Raw genomic sequence first — 20,181 nt, forward strand, 5'->3', positions numbered from 1 at the left:
GGTTTATGCAAAGTGCCGGTTTTTAGATCGGAGGTCTTTGTGGGCTGATTTACTTGGTGTTAATAATTTGCAGTTTCCTCATGTGATTATTGGGCATTTTAATGTCTTACGTAACGATAATGAGAGAAGAGGGGGAAATCCAAGGATGCTTATTGCAATGGAGGATTTTTGTTCCTTTATTGATGATGGCAGATTTGTTGAGTTGCCTTTTTCAGGTAATGACTTTCCTTGGTGCAATGGACAATTAGGTATGGCGCGTTCATGGGCTAGACTGGATAGAGCTTTATGTAATTCCAAGTTTAAGGATCTTTATCCGTCGGGTAGAATTTAGTATCTTCCTAGGAGGACTTTAGATCACTCCCTTATGGTTTTGGGTCTTTAGGTTTCATCTACTAGGTATGGTCACACTTCATTTAAATTTCAATATATGTGGACAAATCATGAAGATTTTTGGAGATGTATTTCTAGTTCTTAGCAGGTGGAGGTTAATGGTACGGGTTTGTGGAAGCTTGCCGCAAAATTGAAGAGGTTAAGACTTGTTCTTAAAACTTTGAACAATGAGGTGTTTGGTTGGACAGGAAAGCCTATTAAAGAATTAGAAGTAAAAGAGGAGGAAGGCGAATCTAGGCTACAAGAATGTTACTCAGAGGATGTTGAAGCAGACATTTTAGCTAACAAGGTTGAGCTTGATGTCTGGTTAAAAAGGGAAGAGTCTCGTATTGCTCAACAAGTCAAACAAAAGTGGGTATCGCATGGTGAGGTTCCGACTGCTTTCTTTAAAGCTTTGCAGAATCATAAACATAATATGGTGATGGAAATGAATCTCTCTGATGACAAAGGGCTTACCTCTCCTGAAGATATTCACGAGGCTGCGTGTGTTTATTTTGAGGATTTCCTCAAAGCTAAGTCAACAAGCTCATTGCCAAATTTGGTTGGGTTAATTTCGGAGGAATTTTTGGAGAAGGAAAATCAAATTTTTGGTAGTAATCCGTTGGTTGGGGAAGTAAAAGATGCACTTTTTTCTATTCCTATGGATAGTAGTCCGGGGCCGGATGGATTTGGCTAGGGTTTTTTTCAGCATTGTTGGTCCTTGGTGTACCAAGATTTAATGGAAGATGTTAGTGATTTTTTTGGCGGGGCTGCATTATCAAGGTTTTACTCTGCATCTTATATTGTCTTAATTCCAAAAGTTCAGAATCCTATGTCGTTTGGGAATTTTAGGCCCATAAGTCCCTGTTCAGTAGTCTATAAAATTTGCTCTAAAATTTTAGTGAACAGATTTACTTCAGTCTTCAGTAGGATTATTTCCATGGAACAAGGAGCTTTTTTGCCTGGTAGAAGTATTTTTGAAAATATTAGTCTTATTCAGGAGCTTATTCATGATATTAATAAGACAGTTTGAGGAGAAAATATTATGATGAAAATTGATTTTGCAAAAGCTTATGACACGATTGACTGGGACTTTTTAATTCATATTTTGAAAGCTTTTGGGTTCTTTCCGAATGTTTGTCATCTGTTAGTTCAATGTGTTACTACGCCTTGGTATTCTGTGGTAATGAATGGCGCTGCAAAAGGTTTTTTCAAGGGTGGACGTGGTCTCCGTCAAGGGGATCCTCTATCTCTTTATTTGTTCATTTTGGTAGAAGAAGTTCTCTCTCGACTGTTAAAAAAGAAATTTGAGTTGGGTAGAATTAAATGTTTCTCCCATCCTGGACATGGTCATGTTATTTCTCATCTTTTATATGCCGATGACATGGTGATTTTTGCAAATGGAGGGAAGTCTTCAGTTTCAGAGATTGTTGATGTTCTTCGCATTTATGCTGAATGGTCAGGTCATCAGGTTAATAGTGCCAAATCATCTATTTTTTTCTCTAAAAGAATTAATTCTGTTAGACGTCGACATCTCTTATCGACTGCACAGTTCTCGGAAGGGGTGTTCCCAGTTAGGTATTTAGGGGTGCCAGTTGTTTCTGGTAGATTGAAGTTAATTCATTTCCAGGATGTTATTCAAAAAGAAGAAGATTGAAGGTTGGAAGTTGAGTTTTCTTTCCACAGGGACGAGAGTCATCTTATTAAAGCATGTGTTGTCGAGTATGCCGGTTCACTTGTTATCTGTGATGCAGGTTCCGAAATTAGTGTTGCTCCAGTTTAATAAGTTATTTAGCACTTTCTTTTGAGGCTCAAGTAGTGGGAGTCCCAAGAGGAAATGGATTAAATGGGAAAGATTATGTAAACCTGTGGATGAATGAGGGGTTGGTTTGCGAAATTTTGTTGATGTACAAAGATCGTTGCATCTTAAATTTGCCTGGAATTTGTTGAGTTCAGATTCTTTATGGAAAAGATTTTTTTGTGCTAAATACATGCATGGAGAGCATCCGCTGGAGATTAGTCCATCTATAGGCACCAGGTTTTGGAAAGCAATTGTAAAAGAGATTCCTGTTGTACTTTCACATTCCAAGTGGAAGATTAGGGAGGGGAACGTGTCATTCTGGAAAGAAAGTTGGCTTAATTCTGGGCCTCTAATGGAGCAGTATCCGATGGTGGGAGATCCGGAATTGAAGGTGAAGAATTGTATGATTAATAACAATTGGGATATGGAGCAACTTGAGCAGCTAGTAGGGCCTGAGAAAACGGAAGAAATAGTCAATGAAATCAGTAGTAGGAGGACTGGTAAGGATCAACTTATTTGGTTAGAAAATTTGGATGGGTCTTTCACGACTAAAACCGCCTGGTCTTTTGTTTGGATTGGTAATCCTAAATGTCAATGGTCGGATTGGATTTGGAATTCAGCTTTACCAAAGAAATTTTCTGTGCTTATGTGGAAGGCTTTAAACTCATGCCTTGCTGTGGATGATCGTATAAGGAGACTTGGTGTGCCTCTAGTCTTGAAATGTGAATGTTGACGAGAAGGTGCCGTTGAGGATATTAATCATGTGTTATATAGTGGGAATATTGCTAAGGCTATATGGAAGTTTAGTTCAAATACTTTGGGTATCCCGTTTGTCTCGTTTCGGTCTTGGAGGGCAACTGTTGAGGCTTGGTTTCAAAGAGCATCGAAGTCGTCTCAGTTAGGTACTCTTATTGGAGTTATACCTGTCATCATCACATGAAATTTATGGAAGTGGCGATGTACAGTGCGGATGGAAGGTAGGAAAGAGAAGGTTCAGATTCTATGGAGATCGATAAAGTATTGGATTAATTGGATGGGTATTAAGATTCATAAGGATTCCTGGTTAGTGGAAAAGGATGTACAGATCTTGAAGTCTTTGAATCTTTCAATTAATTAAAAAAAGAAGGAGATTTTAATGGTAGTAAGATGGGAGAGGCTGAAGAAAGATTGGTTTAAACTGAATGTGGACAGAAGTAGTATTAATAATCCTGGATTTTTGGGTGCCGAAGGAGTAGTAAGAAATGAGCTTGGGAAGATGGTTTTTGCGTTTGCCGAATCCATTGGTAGTGGTAGCAATAATCTTGCGGAAGTTATAGCCTTGTGAAGAGGGCTTGAGCATTGTAAAAGATTGGGGCTTAATAATATAATTATTGAAATGGACTCGCTTTTGGTTGTTAATTGGGTTCAGGACGGAAGATGTAGTCTCTAGTACTTAGAGGATTTTTGGGAAGACACTATGAATATGTTGGCAGAGATGAATTTTTCCATTAAGCATATCTATAGGGAAGGGAATAAGGCTGTAGATTTTTTGGCTCGGTTGGGAAGTAGTGGGGTCTCTCATGAGTGGTTAGGGCAGACGGAAGTTCCTCATCTATTAAGAGGTATACTTGGAAGAGATTCATGTGGATTGGCTTATCTCAGGAAGTGTGGATGTCTTTAGTATGGGTAATACTTTTTAGGAAGGTCAACATGCGTGTCAGTGCACTTATTTGCATAAGAATCCTTAATATAGGCATGTTTAATTTGGTTTTGTTCAGTTGTAAGTTTGGTTATACTGTTTGAGTTATTTGTGTTGGTGTATGGTGCTTGAGGCTTATTTATTATTGTAAAGCCCGAGTACATTTGAATGTTACCACGGTATTCCTCTGCTACAAGTGAGAGCTTATTAATAAATTTGAGTGGGGGTCACTATTGGACAAGTGATTACTCACTCTTTAATTAACTAATAATAATAATAATAATAATAATAATTAAAGTATTTTTCAAAAATTGGGGCTAAGTTTTGAAATTTTACCATAAACTTAAACGATTTTTTTAAATGGTTAATATAGATTTTTCGAGAGTTAAAAATGATTATTTATATTTTATGGATTCTACTAACTGGTACAATCATTTTTGTGCACGAATTGCGTACACCATGTACATTAGCACTTGTTTTATTAGTAACAAATTAAAAAACGGGAAAAAAAGATGGACTTGACAGACGTCCCATGTCTCACATTTTCGTACGGAAAAGTATAGTTTAGAAATATTAAAATGAAAATTTTACGTATAATTATTTTTGTATACTCCTTGCGCGCTCTACTAATACAATTGGCTGTATTACTTTTTTAATATAAAATAACTATTTTAACCAATCACATAAGTAGAGTGCATAAGGAATATGCAAAAGTGACTATAAATAACATAATACATACTAAAAAGTCATCTTTAGCCACTTTATTAAACCATTGAGAGAGAAAATCAACGGTAATGATACTCTTACTCCTCTTTTATTATAAGTTTATTATCCTTTTTTTTTGTTTACTATTTGAATTTAGATTAAAAATTTCAAAACATGACCTTCTTGCATAATCTAAAAGAAAATAAACCCAATGAACTAATGTAATCATATAATTTAATTACAAATAAATTGAATTTTATAAAAAGAAGTGTAAGGACAACTCTTGAGTCTACTCTAACTATTCTCTCCTCTCTCAGTGGAAAGAATAGTTAGGTTGTGGGATAGTCTTGGTTACTCTTACGACTACATGAAGGATCGAATTCACTGGTCCATAGTGGGTTGATTGGGGAGGTAGTATGGAGGAATTGGAAGAACGATGGGAAAAGTTAAGGCTTTCAGAAGAGGAAAATCATAAAATAAGTCTGGAGACAAACAATCTGAAAGAAATGATGAAAAAAGGAGAAAAAAGTATTGTAGGGAAGCTGTTTTGTAATCAAGTTAAAGGGGAAAAGGTGATATGCTCGACAATGGGAGAGATATGGAAAGTTGGAAAAGCTTTTGCATTTCATGAAATGAGATCAATTTTTTCATTATTTCTTTTGAAAGTCAAGCAGATAGAAGCAAAGTACTCAAAGGGAAGCCTTAGTTGTTTGACAATTGCCTGTTTTTACTAAAACCATATGATGGGATGACACCTCCAAACAAAATGAAGTTTGATATTGAGAGCTTTTGGATACAGTTGCATGATAAGCCACGGGTATGCATGAACAGAGAAATATGAAGTCAAATTGCAAGTTCAGTTGGTACTGTGAATGGGATAGATGTGAAAGAAGATGGCATTGGCTGGGGCAATTATTTATGAGTAAAGGTGGAGATTAAGGAAGCAGCTGTCGAGGGGTAGATTTATTGATCTGCTGGGTGATAGACTCTGGATTCCAATTAGGTACAAAAAATTGCCTCAAGTATGCTTTACTTGAGGTAAATTGGTGCATGGTTCTTTAGGGTGCAACAAAATCAGAGGGGTGTGGCTTCATGCAACTTCAACACCAAGGAGTAGCCTTCACAAGAGACAACATGATGAAGTCACACATGAGTTTGGTGAGAGTTTTTTTTGAAAGTCACAACTCATAAGGGAGGAGCTGATGGTGGGGGATCGGAAAATTCAAGGCTGATAATGATTTCAGCAAGCAACACTATGAGAATGGAGGATTTAGGCAAAAGTGCAATTGAATGCGAGAATTATGAGGGTTCAAAATTTGAATTCAAACAAGCTGGATTGCATGAGGAAGTTATGGAAGAAACTTATCAAAATGGCTATTTTGATGAGGGCATTAATTCATATTTGAATTTGAATGTGTATAAGATGATAGCTGTTGGAAGTGATGAGCATAAGGATGAGGTATGTGAGAAACAATTGGGCCATGTAAGAGTCTCTATTGAAGGATACATGGCTATAAGGGCTGGACATATGCATTATGGACCTAAGGGGGATCTGAAAAGTATTGCTAATGTTAAAAAAAGCAAAGATAGTCGTGTCCTAAAAACTAGCATGATAAAAGAAGCAGAGTTGAACATTGTAGATATGGGGAAGGCCACCGGAGGAAAATGGAAAATGAGAGCTCGTAGTAAAGGTAACAATTCTGCCATGTTATTGGGTGTATTAAACGTAGTCTGCTAGAAGATGGTGGGGATAGAGTGGAGGATGTATTGATGAAAAAATGGAAGTTTGAACTAAGTGTGGAAGACTCAAACACAATTTAGGTATTGGCGGAGGCTGTGAGGCAGCCACGCCAAACATTATGAAAATAGTGAATTGGAATTGCCAGAGGCTTGGGAACCCCTGGACAGTTTATGAACTTTGCCATTTGGTGAAGGAAAAGAAGCTCTAAGTAGTTTTTCTCATAGAAACAAAACTACTTGCTAGGAGGTTTGGAAGAATAAAAAGTAGGTTGAATTGTGTGGGTTGTTTTGTAGTGGAACCAGTGGGTAGAAGAGGGGGGGGGGGGGGGGGGGGGGAGGGGTTGGCACTATTATGGACAACAGATGTGGATGTTGATATTATTAACTTAGCAGCATATTTATTCAAAAGTTAAATATGATAAAGAAATAATGGATTGGTACCTAACAGGTTATTATGGTCATCCTGAATTATGCAATGGGAGACATGAAAAGGAGTCATGGAGCTTATTATCAACTATAAAACCACCTACATGCCAACCATGGCGTGTGATAGGTGACTCTAATGAAATGTTATTCCAATATGAAAAATTAGGAGGAAGATTGAGACCAGAAAAACAAATGGAGGATTTCATAAATGTTCTTGAGAGCAATAATCTTTTTGACTTGGGATGGGAATGAGACAAATATACATGGAGTAATAAACATGTTGATGGCTCATTTATTAAGGAAAGACTGGATAGAGGGGTGGCTAATGCTAATGGTCGAAATTATTTAGTAATGGGGTGGTGCATGTGTTACCAGTAGTAAAGTCTGACCATAGACCTTTATTGCTTGTTAAGGAGGAGAAAAGACAGGTCTGGAAAAAGAAGAAGAGGGTGTTCAGGTTTGAGGCAAAGTGAACTCTAGAGGAGGAAGGTAGTAATGTGGTACAAGGGGCGTGGAATAAAGGGTCTGCAATCTTGGATCCCCTTCAACAAGTTCAAAAGAAGTTAAATACTTGTAGAAGGGACTTACTCAGGTGGAGTTCTACAATGGCCGAGGATGAGGGAAAATGCATTAGGGTGAAGACTGAATTATTGAAACTAGAACAACAGAATGAAGGAGCTCATAATGTAGATGCTATTAAAAAGATGCAAGAATAAATAAGGTTGTTGTTGGCAAAAGAAAATACAAAGTGGAAACAAAGAGCTAAACTGGACTGGTATCAAAAGGGAGACAAAAACTTGAAGTATTTTTATGCAAGTGCTAGTCAAAGAAGAAGAAAAAATTAGATTAATCATATCAGAGATGCTCAGAGCAGGCAATTGACTGATAGGGAGGAGATAGAAGGGGATTTCCATGAGTGTTTTAAGGGGATATTTACTTCTTCTAATCCATAAAGGAGAATATTGCTAGTTGTATCAGTGTCAATGAGCCAAGGATGTTTGTTGGTATGAATGAAAAGCTGGCTAGGGAGTTTACTAAAGAAGATGTTTATGTAGCATTGCAGCACATGGGTCCCCTAGAATCCCAGGACTTGATGGTTTTGGAGCTCATTTCTACCAATTTATTGGGGCATAGTAGGGGAAGAGGTATGTAATGCTATTTTAAGTTTTTTAAATGGGGGTCTTTAGATTCTTGTATTAATTTTACATATATAGCCTTAATTCCTAAGGTTAAATTCTCCTGCTACTGATAATGAGTTTAGACCTATTTGTCTATGTAATGTTCTTTACAAACTTGTATCCAAAGTTCTAGATAACAGGTTAAAAAGGTGTTGAATTGCATCATCTCCAACAACCAAAGTGCTTTCATCCCTGAGCGCCTCATTACAAATAATGTAATGATAGCCTATGAGACTTTGCACACTATGAAGACAAGACAAAGAGGAGAATCAGCAAGCATGGCTTTAAAGTTAGATATGACAAAAGGTTATGATAGAATTGCATGAGATTTTCTTGAAGTAGTGATGAGGAAGCTAGGGTTTGAAGAGAGATGGATCAGATTAATCATGGAATGTGTAACCTCAGTTACATATTCTGTGATTGTGAATGGGCAGCCAGAGGATTATTAAACCTACTCGAGGTTTAAGGCAAGGGGATCCCATCTCCCCTTACCTTTTTATTGTATGCGCTGAAAAGTTGAGTGCTCTAATAAACTCAGCTGAAAGAGGTGGAAAAACAAGAGGGGTTGTTGTTTCAAGAGGTTGTAAAGGTGAATCACCTATTATTTGTTGATGATTGCATCATCTTTGGAAGGGCAAATCTATTAGAATGGGCTAATATTCAAGAAATACTTCATAGATTTGAGAAAGCTCTAGTAAGGCCAAAGCCCATCACGTGACATAGGACTGCCTCGGTGACCAGCGAGACCCACCAAGGTATATCTCGGCTCCTCTCTTGTTTTTCGTACCGGCCTTTCTCTTCTCTCTCACTCACCCTCCCTTGAACGTTCTCTCTCTCTCTCTCTCTCTCTCTCTCTCTCTCTCTCTCTCTCCACCGTGAGTGTCACCAGTGTAAGTATTCCCCAAGCACGCTGTCATTCCCTCTACCACCACAAGACTCTCTGCTTCTCTTTCTTCTTTGTGCACAAAATTGCAAACCTCAGTGACTCCATCGCACCATTGCGTTGCAACGCCACCGTCGGTAAGCCTATCTATAGCACACCTCAAGGATTAGAATATGATAACACTGATTTGTTCTCTCCGAGGGGAGCACCTCCAAGAAAATGAAAAGGAAAAATGAAAGAAAATGAGAGAAAGATAAAAGAGATTTCTCTATCATTCCAGATTGAAAAATACAATATTCAATCTTTAGTATATATTTGCTATCAGGTGACCATCAAGGGAAGTGAACTATAGAGGCCATGGCCATGGCCATGGGTCAGACCAAACACTAAATAAAAACATAAGTTCTATTGTACAGACAATGCCTGACCCACCAAAATTGACTCATTAAATTTAATAAAAGAAGATAGTTAACATTGAAGGTCATGAATCCCATCAAGTCGACCCAAGTTAGTTGGGCATGTTACACTGTCCATCTACTTGGTCTACTCTCTCCCCCTTCCCATGTCTGTCTATTACTCTCTCAACTTGGTTATTAGATAGGGGTGAAAATCGGGCAGGCCGAATCGGAAAAACCAATCGGACCAGACTGGACCGGTCTGGGAATGGTCCCGGTCGGTGTCGGTCCAAATTTCATAGCACCGAATTCATTCAGTCTAGTCCACGGTCCAAGGGTTTTTCAGACTGGACCGGACAAAATGAAAATTAAAAAATATATATTTTATAACTTATATATATTAATTATATAATCTTCATTTAACCAATTAACCTAATCCTATCACTAACTCACCATTAAGTAATTATTAACTAATACTAATATCTATAATTTTATACTAATACTAATATTTATAATTTTATACTAATACTAATATTTATACTAATACAAGTATTATATTAATAATCTAGACTCTAGACTCTAATATGGTAAAAAAAAAATACTAATAGTCTAATATAGACTATAGTTATACTTATACTAATAGAGTTATAACTTATACTAAATCACTATAACTAATATTAGTATATTACTAGTATATAGCTATACTATATTACTATTAGTCTAATACTAATACTATTATATAGTTATACTAATCATGATTCATATTAACTAATCACCATAAATCTATATGTAGTAGTAACAGTAACACTATAATAGAATAATATATAGTATTAATATATATTAATATATTATGAGAGTTATAGCATAATAGAGTATATAGTATTAGTAATAATTTAGTATCAATGTATTATTATATAATATATATTCCACGATTAGTATATATTAATATATAGATTAGTTTTCTATTTTTTTATATAGATTAGTTTTCTTTTATCATTGTATTTTTCAAGATCAAGTTTTTTTTTTTTTAGTATTTTTAGCTAAAAAATGTAAAAAATTTAAAGTGGACCGAAAATAATTAAAATTGGGCAAAAAAAAAGAAAAAAAAAGATTTAGATGGGCTAAATGACCCATTTTGGGCATGGTCCAAACCGAATGGACCACCTGGGACTGGACCGGACCGAAATGGACCGGATCGGTCCAATCCTATACATCACTCGATCCGGTCCAGGGTGGAAAATCCCTAGACTGAATAAGTCCGATACAGCCCACAAAATCGCCTAAGATCGGACCGGACGGGACCGAGATCACCTTTACTGTTAGATTGTAGAGGAACGAAATAGAGATTGTACTAAAGTGTTTTTCCACTGCTTTGAATGTATACATAGATGAGTTTGTAAACATCATTGGTAAAAACAGAACAACTAACTCACTGCTGTCGTTAGGCTATTTATCAAGTATTCAAAATTCAAATACTTGATTTACACAATATGACTATTACATTTAAAATTCAAATACTTGATTTACGGGATCACCATATCCTACTCCTACGTAATAGGGACAGTTTCAGCAAGTCTTGAGTCTCTTGAGTCAGCAGGCATGGAGTCTGGTAATAGTTGGTCTTCAATACGCCCCTACAATCGCAAGGAAAGATCTCGGACACTGAGATTGAAGCATAACAGTTTGAAACGAGAAGCTGCCAGTGGTTTGGTGAGGAGGTCAGCGAGCTTGTCTCGACTGTTGATGAACCAAACTAAAAGCTTCTTGTTGGCGACAAGATCATGAACGAAGTGAAAATCTATTTTGATGTGCTTTGTTCATGCATGGAACACAGGATTGGCACTTAAATAGGTTGCCCCAATGCTGTCACACCACAACACAGGTGGATTCTCCATATGAATACCAAGTTCAAGCGTGAGGGATTGCAGCCATAGTAGTTTAGCAGCAGCATTTGCGAGTGATTTGTACTCTGCCTCAGTACTGCTTTAGGCCACCGTACTCTGCTACTTGCATCTCCAAGACACTAAATTCTGGCCAAGAAATACGCAGTAAGCTCCTACGGATCGTTAATCATCACGATCACCTGCCCAGTTGGCATCCGAAAACGCTTGAAATCGAAGTGAGGTGTAACATGAAATAAAAAGGCCTTGTGAAACCGTGTGCTTCAAAAATCTCAGAATTCTCTTCACTGTCTGCCAATGAGACATTTTTGGATTATGCATAAACTTGCTTACCCGATGAACTGAGTAAGCAATATAAGGTCGCGTGAAACTTAATATTGTAATCCTCCAACTATACTACTATATAAAAACGAGTCTTCAAAATCACCTTCATCATTAACTGAGATATGCGACGTTGTAGACAAAGGAGTGACACATGGTTTGCATTTATCCATTTTGGACCATTTCAAGAGCTCAACTATATTCTTACGTTGGGTTAAGTATAGGCCATGAGTAGAATGTAAAGCCTTGATGCCCAGAAAAAAAAGATTGATGCCCCAGATCTTTGTCTGCGAATTCTTTTTATAAAGCAGTGATCAAGTTATTGATTAGTTGAGTATCGGATCCAGTGATGATGATATAATCTATGTAGATGAGGAAAAATATTATCTGAGATTGAGAGCGATAGATAAATAATGAGGAGTCAGCCTTACTGTCAACAAACCCAAGATGTAGCAGAGCATCGGTTAGATGTGAAAACCATTGTCTTGGTGCTTGACGTAGTTCATACAAGGATCATTTAAGTCAACAGAGGTGATGAGGATACTGTGGATGTTGAAATCCTGGAGGTTGAACCATGAAAACCTCTTCTTTCAGTGAACCGTGTAGAAAGGCATTTTGGATATTGATTTGGCGAAAACACCAACCTCTAGATACTGCAATGGAGAGAACAAGTCGGACAATTGCAGGTTTAATCATAGGGCTGTAAGTTTCATGAAAATCAACACTGTGTTGTTGATGATAGCCCTTGGCCACTAGTCACGCTTTATAGCGCTCAATAGCTCTATCAGCACGTCGTTTGATCTTAAAGATCCACCTGCAGCCCAAGTTTGATTTTTAAGTAAAGCATCAAATTCTAGGTTCATTGCAACATGCCAATGACTGTGTTTTGCAACTTCAGTGTAGCAAGAAGGCTCACTGTTATCTTCTGTAATGGTAGCAAGTAGAGCTCTGGGAAAGGGGTGCACGACACTGCCTTCTTGTACGTGCTTAGGCTTCCGAATATTATTTTTGGATCTAGTAGTCATGGCATGTGTATTAGTGGAGCATGGTTGGACTGCACTTGTAGTCTTGTGGGATACTTGCTGGCAGGCATTTTGTGGGAGAGGAAGAGCCTCATCATGTGTAGGATCGGATATTGATGGTGCTGCACAAATTGTTGTAGGCTGTGATGAAGTTTGCAAGGTACCTGCAGATGGCAAAATAGAGGAGGATGCAAAAGAGGGAGGTGTGATGGAAGTGGAGAGAGTAACTGTATTGGATGTGGGAGTGGACTCGATTGTGGGTGGCTGTGTATACGGGAAGGATTTTTCATCAAAAATTATGTGATGAGAGACATATATTTTCCCACTTGTGAGATCAAGACACTTGTAACCATGGTGGCTGAGACGGTAACCTGTGAAAATACACGTTTTTGAGTGGAAATCGATTTTGTGCTTATTAAAGGGACAAAGGTAAGGCCAACATGCACATCCAAAAACTTTAAGAAAATGATAGTCGGGTTTAGTGCGATAAACAATTTGTTAAGTTGATTTGTTTTGTAAGATAGGCGTAGGGAGCCGATTTATCAAATAAACGGTTGTAACAAAGGCATCTTCCCAAAATTGTTGGGGTAGATGCGAATGGGAAAGAAATGATATACCAACCTCAACAATTTGTTTATGCCGCCGTTCAATGGCACCCATTTGTTGATGAGTATGGGGACAAGCAACTCGATGTTGAATACCAGTGTTTTGGAAATGAGTTGTTAACTTGCAAAACTCACCACCCTAGTCAGATTGAAACATTTTTATTTTACTTTAAAAAGGCGTTCAACATAGGATTGAAACTAAAGAAAAATAGACTCAGCATCATATTTTAATTTGAGTGGAAAGAGCCATAAAAATTTCTTGCAATCATCTAAAAACGAAACATAATTGCAGCAACCAGAGTTTGAAAGTACAGATGCTAGCCCCCATACATCACTATAAACTAAATCAAGTGGAAACTTGGAAGAAGAATGACGTGATCGAAATGGTAGGGAGCAGCTCTTGGCACGTTGGCAATCTGAGCACACTAAAGGGTCTTTATTGGAAGGAGGAAGAGTAAAATCAGACATAACTTGTTTGATGACAGGAGTAGAAGCATGACCAAGACATTGATGCCATAACTGGTAGGGAGCATGAATGGCAGAAAAACAGTGAGGATGAAGAGAGGCCGTAGAGGTAGAGAATGAATAGAGTCCATCTCTAAATAACCCTCGATGAAGGAGTCTCCCCAAGTAATCCTTAACATAAAAAAAATATGGTGAAATTCAAAATAAAAGTTATTGTCTTTGCAGAACTGTTGGACAGAAACTAGATTTTTTTGAATTTTAGGAACAAGTAAAACTTGATTTAAAATGAGTGGTTTAGCAGAAGTAGAAATGGAAGAAGAGCCGATTTTGGAGATTTGCAAACCTGCACCATTGTCGACATGAATTTGATCAGGACCATCATAATCTTCACTCCATAGATTGAGGTTAGCTATGTCGTTGGTGAGATGATGGGTGGCACCAGTGGCAGCATGCCAATCGGGTTTAGATTGTGAAGAGCTTGAGGCTACCAAGGCTAATGGATTGCACTGATCAGAGTTGGCAGCATATGTTATATCAAACCTGTGAAAACATTTTTTTGTGATGTGGCCGGACTTACCACATACTTAATAGATAATAGCATCACGGGTGGATTGGCAGCATCCAGAAGGAATAAATTGCTGAGAGCCGCCACAGAAACCGTGCCCCCTGCTGTGATAGCCACCACGACCACATGAATAATTTTGGGAACTCTATTGGGTAGCAACATTGACACAGGCCTGTGGTAGTGGCTGAGTATTATGAGACAAGCGGGACTCTGTAGTGAGGAGAAGAGAGTAAACTTCCTCTAGAGTATCAGGATCTTTGCGAGCAAAAACTGTAGTAACAAAAGGGTCATAGTCAAGACCGAGACCGACAAGAAGGTATGTAATGATCTCATCACATGTAAGTGAGTGCCCTGCAACAGCGAGTTCATCATCAGATTGTTTAATCTGCATAAAATAGTCAGTAGCAAAAAAAGCACCCTTGCGAGCATTAGCAAGATCAGTGCATAATTGAATTACACGGGCTCGTGACTGAGAGGAAAAGGATGTTTCAAGTGCTTGCCAGACACTAGCAGAGGTAGTGTGAGAGATAACCTGAACCAAGATTGTTTCAGTAATAGTAGAGAAGATAACAACAAGGATAATAGCATCTTGTCGAAGCCAGTTTTCATAAAGAGGGTTCGGGATAAGAGAAATGACATGAGATTCATGATTGGTGAAATCAACGTATTTAAAAGGGGCTATGGTGGTGCCATCAAGACATCCGAAGAGACCTTGGCCATGGAAGAAAGGAATAAGTTAAACTTTCCAGACATGATAATTGTAACCGGAAAATTTAGTGACATTAATAGTTAGTGTGGTGATAAGAAAGGGAACAACAGAGGAGGAGTGGTCGGATATAGTTGAGGAAGAAGAGGACATGGAAGGACGTAAGTCAGCTGGCTAAATCTAATATCATGTAGAATAATGAAATAGAGATTATACTAAAGTATTTTTCCACTGCTTTGAATATATACATAGATGAGTTTATATACATCAGTGGTAAAAGTAAAACAACTAACTCATTGCTATCATTAAGCTATTTATAAAGTATTCAAAATTCAAATACTTGATTTATAAAATCCAAAATACTTGATTTGTACAAGATGACTAAAACGTTTAAGATTTCAATACTTGATTTACAGTCACCTTATCCCACTCCTACGTAATAGGGACAGTTTCACCAAGTCTCCAGTCTCTTGAGTCAGCAGGCTTGGGTGACTGAGTCTGGTAATAGTTGTCTTCGATATAGATCGCACGGTTCAGAACGTTGCCCGACAGCCGCCGGTAAGCACACTCCGTGCCACCGCAACCGTCGTCCTCCGTACACCAATGGTAGTCAGACCACGAAACGAAACCTGACAATATTCTCCAGATGGGTCTAGGTTTTGGAACTCCACCTTCTGCTGCTGCTTCTTCTTCTGCAGTTTTGGCATCATCGTCTTCTACGAGAGCAGTCCCGAAAGGTAAACTTTCTTCTTTGTTCAGATATGCACACGAACCCACTACTTCAAATACTGACTCTTCACAAAAAGAGCCATGTCCACATAAACCCATTTCAAGCCCCAAAAGTGTACAAAGAAACCAACTTTCCGATGCTCATGTCCAAATCCCAGTTGAAAAATTCTTGAAAACCATCTCTAAGTCCAGCAACATCACTCTTAATGAAGCGTTGCACCTCTTCGATCACATGCTTCGGTTGCAACCAACTCCACCGATTCCTTCGTTCAATCATTTGCTTGGTGCAGTTTCTAGGAATAAGCATTATTCTAGTGTGATTTCACTTTTCAAAAGAATGCAGTCATCTGGGCTGCCTTCTAATTTTTTTACTCTGAACATTTTGCTTAATTGCTTTTGTAATGTAAATCGGGTTTGCGACGGTTTTGTTGTTATGGGGAGTATTCTTAGGAGGGGTTATAAGCCCAACACTGTGACTTATACATCTTTGATTAAGGGATTGTGTAAAGAGGGTAGGATTGGTGAGGCAGTCGGGTTATTTCAGAAAATGGTCAAATTGGGTTGTGGGCCTAGTGTGATTACATGTGGGACTTTGATTAATGGGTTGTGTCGAACAGGCAATACAAGTGTTGCACTTGGGTTACATGAAGAAATGGTCAGTGGTCAATTTGGTGCTGAGTGTAAGCCTAGTGTGGTTTCCTATGGTATGATTATTGATGGGCTTTGTAAGGATGGGACAATAGAGAAGGCAAATGAACTTTTCTGGGAAATGAAGGGAAAGAGAATTTTTCCGGATGTGTTTTTTATAGCTCTCTAATACATGGTTTATGTTGCATGGGTAAATGGGAAGAGGCTAAAAGTTTGTTTAACGACATGGTGGATCAAGGCATCCAACCTAATGTTGTGACGTTTAATGTGTTGATTGATGCGCTTTGCAATGAGGGGAAGATGAAAGAAGCAAATGGGTTGTTTGAATTGATGACTCAAAGAGGAAAGGATCCTGACATATTTACTTACAACACATTGATGGATGGGTTCTGCTTGGTGGGCAGGCTTGGTGATGCAAGGAAGCTATTTGATTCAATGACTACAAAAGGACATAAACCTGATGCTGTAAGCTACAATGTACTGATCAATGGATATTGCAAGAATTGGAAGATGGAGGCAGCTATGAATTGCTATAGAGAAATGATTCACAATAAAGTTATGCCAACACTTGTAACGTTTCGCATATTAATTACTGGTCTATTTATGGTAGGTAAGGTTGAGGATGCACGGAAGCTATTAGTTGAGATACAAGTTCATGATCTGGTACCAGATTCATTTGCTTATAAAATAATCTTGGAATGGCTTTGCAAGAATGATCCTTTTCCAAAGGCAATGGAATTATTTAATAGTTTAGAAGATTGCAAAATTGAACCAGACATTTCAACTTACAATGGCCTCATTAATTGGTTGTGTAAAGCAGGGAAGATTGAAGTTTCCTGGCAGATATTTCGTAGATTATCTGATAGAGGCTTGGTGCCAACTCTTGTTACATATTCTATCATGATTCATGGGTTCTGTAGGGTAAAGGATTTGGAAAAGGCAAATGATTTGTTTTTAGAAATGGAAGCAAAGGGTTGTGCTCCAAATGTAGTCATATATAATGCACTTATGCGCGGTTTCTGCGAGAATAATGAGTTGCAAAAGGTGCTTGAACTTCTTCATAAAATGGTGGAGAGAGAATTGTCACCCGATGACTCCACAGTCTCCATAGTACTAGACTTACTTTCTAAGGATGAAAACTATCGTGAATGTTTGGATCTCCTACCAACATTTCCTACCCAAGAGCCAAGAGGTTGTAATGATGGATTTTCACTATGATTTTTACTTACCAATTCTATCTTCAAGGTACCTAGGGGGGACAACTCTTGCGCTAACAAAAAGTTACAAAATGTGAAGGCTTGTCACTGCACTGTCCAAAATCCCAATTCTGACTCTTCTCAAGCAAAGGGGCTTTAAGGGTTTGGTCTAGTGAAGTTTGTGTTGGGGCTTGTGAAATTGATGATATTGAGTAGTGAAGTTGCATTTGGTAATTGATTGGGATGTTTGTAGGACTACCCGGAAATAAGAAGCTTGCTCTAAAAATGATTGTATTGAGCATCTTCATGCTCCCCTGGTGGTAAATTGCAGCTGATAGAAAAATATTATTTTCTGTGATTTCTCAAGCTGCAAGGAGATTCACAATGTTATTCGGAGGAGCTTCTTCAAGTGCTTCAGAACTTTTTCGGTGGGCCTGTGGAGAAACCAAAGTGTTTGTTGTTTGTTTTAATATGTATGTTATGTCCATCTCAGAAATAAGCGGTGGATTGCCCAAGGTTGTAGAATCTGTGCAATTTGCAATGTTATTTTGATCTTTGTTAGAAACTCAGTCATTAGTGTTGCGGCCTTTCTTAATCGAACATATTTGTCCTGGTATGGAAGTGGTTCTACAGATTCATATAGACCACTATAAGAAAGTTGTTTCTATCTTTACAGCAACTGAATCTTGGGTTTTGGATAGATATCTTATATCGGGTGTAGTAAATGAAACTTGCTCTTCTATCATTGTTGGGAAACAACCGGAATATTGCCTGCTCACCAGCAGCAGCTGGAAGTTTTTGACACTGTTACAGGTTTATTTTATTTCCTTTTAAATTAATTTTAAAAGTGGATCATGTCAGATTGATTTAAAAGTAAACCAGGTAAATAGAGAGTAAGAATTACTAGTATAGGATCAAAACCATTAGGTTAAGCGTTTGATTGAAATGCAATTTCACCCTTTGTCAAAGCCACAATGATAATTCTTACCAAGCAATATCTTGTAGCATATCTACTTATCAAAAAAAAAATATATATATATATATATATCTTGTAGCATATCTACTTATCAAAAAAAAAAAAAAAATCTTGTAGCATATCTAGAAACTACCATAAGTTTTGAACCAGACAACCATCATAAGTATTGTTCTAGGAAAATGTGAACATGTTGAGTGCATTCTTTAAGTGCTAGCTATAATGCTAGCTTCAAAGCTGTATTTACTGTTTGTGACTTGCTTCTTTATAGGGGTGGGCAAAAACTCTGGTCACTCCTACTCTGGCCGACATCTGCTCCGACTCTGACGGAGTTGAAAATTTTGGAGGTCAAAGTCGGAGTCGGAGTTGAAGGGTGAAAAATAGTCAGAGTCGGAATCAGAGTTCAGAGTTGGACAAGAAAATTGGAAAAAAAAACCTAGCTCCAAGTTGGGCTCCGACTTCGACTCCGATTGGACTCCGGCAACTTCAATTAGAGTCAGAATCCGCTTCTATTCGGAGTCGGAGTTAGAGCTCAACTTTGTCTCCGACTTTGGTCGGAGTCGGAGGTTGAAGTTGGGCATTCCAACTCTGTCGGAGTTGGTGCCCACCCCTACTTCTTTCCGTATAAATGTTAAGAAGCATGCTATATTTCTTTTTGGATTCCATCAGAAATGACAAATATTCATAATTCAGAAGGAAAGTGATTACATTCAACAAAACAATAATATGTTAGCTATTTTTGACTTGGACGACTAAATAGGTTATGGCTACCCATGGATGCCTGCCCTCAAATTTAGTTTGATGATGCATGGTGAAGGTTTTTAACATGTAAAGGAATTCCTGGTCATCTTTTGTCATAACGGTGAGTCCTCCACTAAAATTATTTCACTGATGTTCCTTTTCCTAAACAGTTTGCTTTGGATATGCAATTTCTTGTGAAAATCGCAAGATATGGAGGATACTTCTCCAAGAACAGCTTGGTTCTTGTAACTTACATGAAATCAACCTTTCTTTCAGCTGGATTCGATCCTGAAAGGTGGGAGTATTATTTTGCATCATCACAGTATTTTATTGCATGTAAAAAAGGAGTTCAGAGTTGGGGATCACATATGTTTTAGGCCATGATTTTTTAGGGAATTATTTTGTACACTCTTTGTTTACTTAGAGGAGTTTTTCCGCATTGTGATAAAATCCTCTGTATTGGAATTTATTCAACATCTCGGTAAGAAAAAAATAATGAGTTGTTGCATGAGAGAATGAGATACCTTGAACGGTGGAGAATATGCACACAACTGCATTATATTTGGTAAAAAAACCATCATACATATTACATTCTACCATACTACCAGGAAGCCGTTGGGCTTTTATAGAAAAACCAGAATTGTTACTTCAATAAATCAAATCAGAGTCTCTTATAGAAGACGCGTGCTTGTTTTTTCTTTTCAGAGATGACTTGGATGATGGATGGGCTATAAATGCTACTAATGAAGCAATAACAAAACTACTAATGATCGGAAAAAGCAATACGCTTTTAAATGATGATTCTGTTGGTGTTGTTGACGAGGAGTTGCATGAAAACCAATTTGAGCATGTGAGTGACTCTAAGGATGATGCTAGAGTTACTCAGATTATTCCATGACGTCATGTCATGATGTAGAAGGTAATATTGCATCGGAAGCCGATCTTAATGAAGAGACAGTGATAGCATGAATACAGAGTTAAACCCTCCTGAAGAGTTCTCGGATCGTCTTGAAGAAGACGTGGTTCTTCTTATTGAACTGTTATGAACGCAAAGAATAATTATATGGAAATAGAAGATGTTTACTCCAAAGTAGGGGTGTAGAATCGGATCTGGATCCAGATTTCCGACGATAA

At 37.9% G+C, this 20,181-nt stretch overlaps 1 protein-coding gene across 1 annotated transcript; it reads left to right on the forward strand.

The window, feature by feature from the left end:
• The first annotated feature begins 15,406 nt into the window (after positions 1–15,406).
• On the forward strand, positions 15,407–17,978 carry LOC121249084 (putative pentatricopeptide repeat-containing protein At1g12700, mitochondrial). Its single transcript, XM_041147743.1, is given in 2 exon segments — positions 15,407–16,289; positions 16,292–17,978. Coding segments are annotated over 2 exon segments (1,947 nt in total). The 3' UTR covers positions 17,356–17,978.
• The last annotated feature ends 2,203 nt before the right edge of the window (positions 17,979–20,181 follow it).

This window comes from Juglans microcarpa x Juglans regia, chromosome 2D, assembly GCF_004785595.1.
Source record: "Juglans microcarpa x Juglans regia isolate MS1-56 chromosome 2D, Jm3101_v1.0, whole genome shotgun sequence".
Lineage (NCBI taxonomy): Eukaryota > Viridiplantae > Streptophyta > Magnoliopsida > Fagales > Juglandaceae > Juglans > Juglans microcarpa x Juglans regia.